The 3919-nt window shown below is 57.3% G+C and overlaps 1 protein-coding gene across 2 annotated transcripts in view; it reads right to left on the bottom strand.

Annotated features, from left to right (window-relative positions):
* Positions 1 to 3919, bottom strand: part of TFCP2 (transcription factor CP2) — a 13549-nt gene that overhangs the window by 3213 nt on the left and 6417 nt on the right. Inside the window, exons 8-11 of one of the 2 annotated variants that reach the window (XM_008629453.2) lie at positions 3603 to 3691; positions 2380 to 2425; positions 1931 to 2024; positions 759 to 849 (exon numbers count right to left, since the gene is read on the bottom strand). In XM_008629453.2, the coding sequence (XP_008627675.1) occupies positions 759 to 849; positions 1931 to 2024; positions 2380 to 2425; positions 3603 to 3691 (320 nt within the window). Of the gene's footprint in view, positions 1 to 758; positions 850 to 1930; positions 2025 to 2379; positions 2429 to 3602; positions 3692 to 3919 lie in introns of both variants that reach the window. The other variant, XM_017728713.1, reaches the window with a different exon arrangement.

A 3919-nucleotide genomic window follows, 5' to 3' on the forward strand; every position in this document is an offset into this window, starting at 1 on the left:
ACACCTGCAATGCACCTGGGATGCCCTCCCCTGTCCCGTGGCAGGTATCTGGGATGATGCTTCCCAGACATCCCCACCTGGACACCTTGTCCCTCTCAGCCTTCCCAAATGCTCCAGGTGTGTTAAACCCCTGCCTTTTAGGGAAAGGTGTAAGAAACATCCTCTTTTTGGGAACTTCCCAGGCAAGTAACTCCACCTGGGTGGGTCACAGGTGGAGACAGCTCCTGGATCAATTCCTGGCTTGTGGCTCCACTCCTGGACTCTCAAAGTGAAATAATTCCTAATTCCTCTCTCCTGCCTGGACTGCCTTCCTCAAAGTGCCTCTAAATTCCTGACTCGGGTGGGAAAAGGCTGGGCCAGGTGAGTCCCAGCCCCCAGAGGTGGGTCCCAGTCCCACAGGTGGGTCCCAGTCCCACAGGTGAGTCCCAGCCCCACAGGTGGGTCCCACAGATGGGTCCCAGCCCCACAGGTGAGCCCCAGCCCCACAGATGGGTCCCACAGATGGGTCCCAGTCCCACAGATGGGTCCCACAGGTGAGTCCCAGCCCCACAGGTGGGTCCCACAGATGGGTCCCAGCCCCACAGGTGAGCCCCAGCCCCACAGATGGGTCCCACAGATGGGTCCCAGCCCCACAGATGGGTCCCACAGGTGAGTCCCAGCCCCACAGGTGGGTCCCAGCCCCACAGATGGGTCCCACAGGTGGGTCCCAGCCCCACAGATGGGTCCCAGCCCCACAGGTGGGTCCCAGCCCCCCGTACCTGCCCTTGAGGGCGTTGAAGAGCCGGATGCCGTCGGCGGGGCCGCAGATCTGGATCACGTCCTCCCGCGTCAGCTTCAGCAGATCTGCCCCTGGAAAACCCCCAAAGGGCCAAATTCACCCCGAATTTGCCCCAAATTCTCCTCTGTTTGCCCAGGATTGGTATTTTTCACCTGTTTTTCCTCAAAATCAGCCTTTTGCAGCGTTGCTTTCCCCCAGATTATGTATTTTTGGCTTTGTTTTCCCCAAAGCAGCATTTTTCCCACTTTTTTTCCTAAAATCAGCATTTTTCACCTTTGTTTTCCCATAATCCTTATTTTCCAGCTCAGTTTTCCCGAAAACCATCACTTTTCTCCCTTTTTCGACCCACATCACCATTTTTCAATTTCATTTTTCCCCAAATCAGCATTTTTCAGTGCGATTTCCCCCAAATTCAACATCTTCCACCTGTTTTCCCTCACATCAGCATTTTTCAGCTTGGTTATCCCAAACCTTGCATGTTCCAGCTTTGTTTTCCCCCAGATCAGCAATTTTTCGCTTATTTTCCCCCAACTTGGTATTTTTCAGCTCAGTCTTCCCCAAAATTGCCATTTTCCAAGTTTGCTTTATCCAAAATCAGCATTTTTCACCTCCGTTTTCCACAAAAATCAGCTTTTCACTTTCATTTTGCCCATAACTGGCATTTTCCATCTTGGTTTTCCCCAAAATCTGCATTTCTCACCTCTTGCTCCCCCCCAAAAATTGCCATTTTTCAGCTTCACGTTCCTTAAAATCAGCACTTTTCAACCCATTTTTGCCTGAATTCAAAATTTTCTACCTCTGTCTCCCCCAAAATTGGCACTTTAAATTTGTTTTCCCCTAAATTGCCATTTTCAGCTATTTTTCCCTTCCAAATCAGCTTTTTTTCAGCGTTCTCCCCCCACAAATCCCCATTTTTCAGCTTCATTGTCCCCACATCATCCATTTCCACCTTGTTTTCCCAAACCTGCCATTTTTCAGCTCCATTTTGCCCCAAAATCAGCCCTTCTCGTGTTACCTGTGCCAGGTGAGCCGGGGGAGGCGGTGCCAGGTGAGCCGTTAGATTGGGTTATAAAAACAGGGATTTGGGGAAATCTCACCTGGCCCAGGAGAGGGGAGGAGGTGACCTGGCCCAGGTGAGGGAGCAGAACTCACCTGAGAAGTTCCTGAAGAGCCGCGAGAAGGTGGAGAAGCGGTTCCGGTGCAGCCACTGCTGCGCCTCCTGCGGGGTCCAGGTGGGCAGCAGCGTCTGGGGGGACACGGGGGGACACAGGTGCTGCCAGGTGAGCCGGGTGACCAGGTGAGGCACACCAGGTGTTTGCACTCGGGCAGGGGCACAGGTGAGCTCAGGGTGAGCCAGGGCAGGTGTGGATTGAAGCCCTGAGCAGCTGGGATGAGGTGATGGCCTCAGAGGTGACCTGGAGGAGTTTCCTCTGAGGTGAGCTCAGGTGAGCTCAGGGGGGGCCAGCGCAGGTGTGGGTTCCCCCCCAGGTGGGGACAGAAGGGCCGTGGCCTCCCAGGTGTTCCCAGGTGACCCCAAGTGTCCCCCTGTGGAACCTCCCCCCCCCAGGTGTACCTGGGCAGGTACCAGGACAGGTACTTACGTCAGCCAGGGGCGCGGGGGGGGCGGGCTGGTGGCTCGGGGACCCACTGCTGGGGACAGAGGGACACGGTCACTGCGATACTGGGGACACTGGGAGCACTGGGACATGGGGACATTGTAACTGGACACTGGGATGGCTGGACACTGGGATTACTTTAATGGGGATACTGGGATCACTGGGATGCTGTGGTCACTGGGATGATACTGGTGATACTGTCACTGGGATACTGGGGTCACTGGCATGGCACTGGGGTCACTGAGACAGCACTGGGATGGCACTGGCATGACACTGGGACGGCACTGGCGTCACTGGGATGGCACTGGGATGGCACTGGGATGGCACTGGGATGGCACTGGGATGGCACTGGGATGGCACTGGGATGGCACTGGGATGGCACTGGGATGGCACTGGGATGGCACTGGGATGGCACTGGGATGGCACTGGGATGGCACTGGGATGGCACTGGGATGGCACTGGGATGGCACTGGGATGGCACTGGGATGGCACTGGGATGGCACTGGGATGGCACTGGGATGGCACTGGGATGGCACTGGGATGGCACTGGGATGGCACTGGGATGGCACTGGGATGGCACTGGGATGGCACTGGGATGGCACTGGGATGGCACTGGGATGGCACTGGGATGGCACTGGGATGGCACTGGGATGGCACTGGGATGGCACTGGGATGGCACTGGGATGGCACTGGGATGGCACTGGGATGGCACTGGCATGACACTGGGACGGCACTGGCATCACTGGGATGACACTGGTGTCACTGGGATGGCACTGGAATGGCACTGGGGTCATTGGGATGGCACTAGGATGGCACTGGGATGGCACTGGCGTCACTGGGATGGTACTGGGATGGCACTGGGATGACACTGGTGTCACTGGGATGGCACTGGAATGGCACTGAGGTCACTGGGATGGCACTGGGATGACACTGGGATGACACTGGGATGGCACTGGGGTCACTGGGATGACACTGGGACAGCACTGGCATTACTGGGACGGCACTGGGATGGCACTGGGATGGCACTGGGATGACACTGGTGTCACTGGGACGGCACTGGAAAGCCACTGAGGTCACTGGGATGGCACTGGGATGACACTGGCGACACTGGGATGACACTGGCATCACTGGGATGACACTGGCATCACTGGGATGGCACTGGGGTCTGCCCCCCATCCCAGCACTCCCAGTATCCCGTCCCCACTCACCCGTCCCCGATGGAGAAGCTGCTGTGGGAGCTGTTGAAGCCGGGGGATGGCGCGCTGGGGACGTAGGTGACCTCGGGCCAGGGCGAGCACTGCGGACAGGCCAGGTGAGCACAGGTGTGCCAGGACTGCACCTGCACTGCACACACCTGCACACACCTGCACTGCACACACCTGCACACACACACCTGGGACTGCACACACACACCTGCACCACACACACCTGCACACACCTGCACTGCACACACCTGCACACGCACACCTCCACTGCACACACCTGCACTGCACACACACACACATGCACACACCTGCACTGCACA

This window comes from Corvus brachyrhynchos, unplaced genomic scaffold (genome assembly GCF_000691975.1).
Source record: "Corvus brachyrhynchos isolate BGI_N302 unplaced genomic scaffold, ASM69197v1 scaffold193, whole genome shotgun sequence".
In the NCBI taxonomy this organism is placed as follows: Eukaryota; Metazoa; Chordata; class Aves; order Passeriformes; family Corvidae; genus Corvus; species Corvus brachyrhynchos.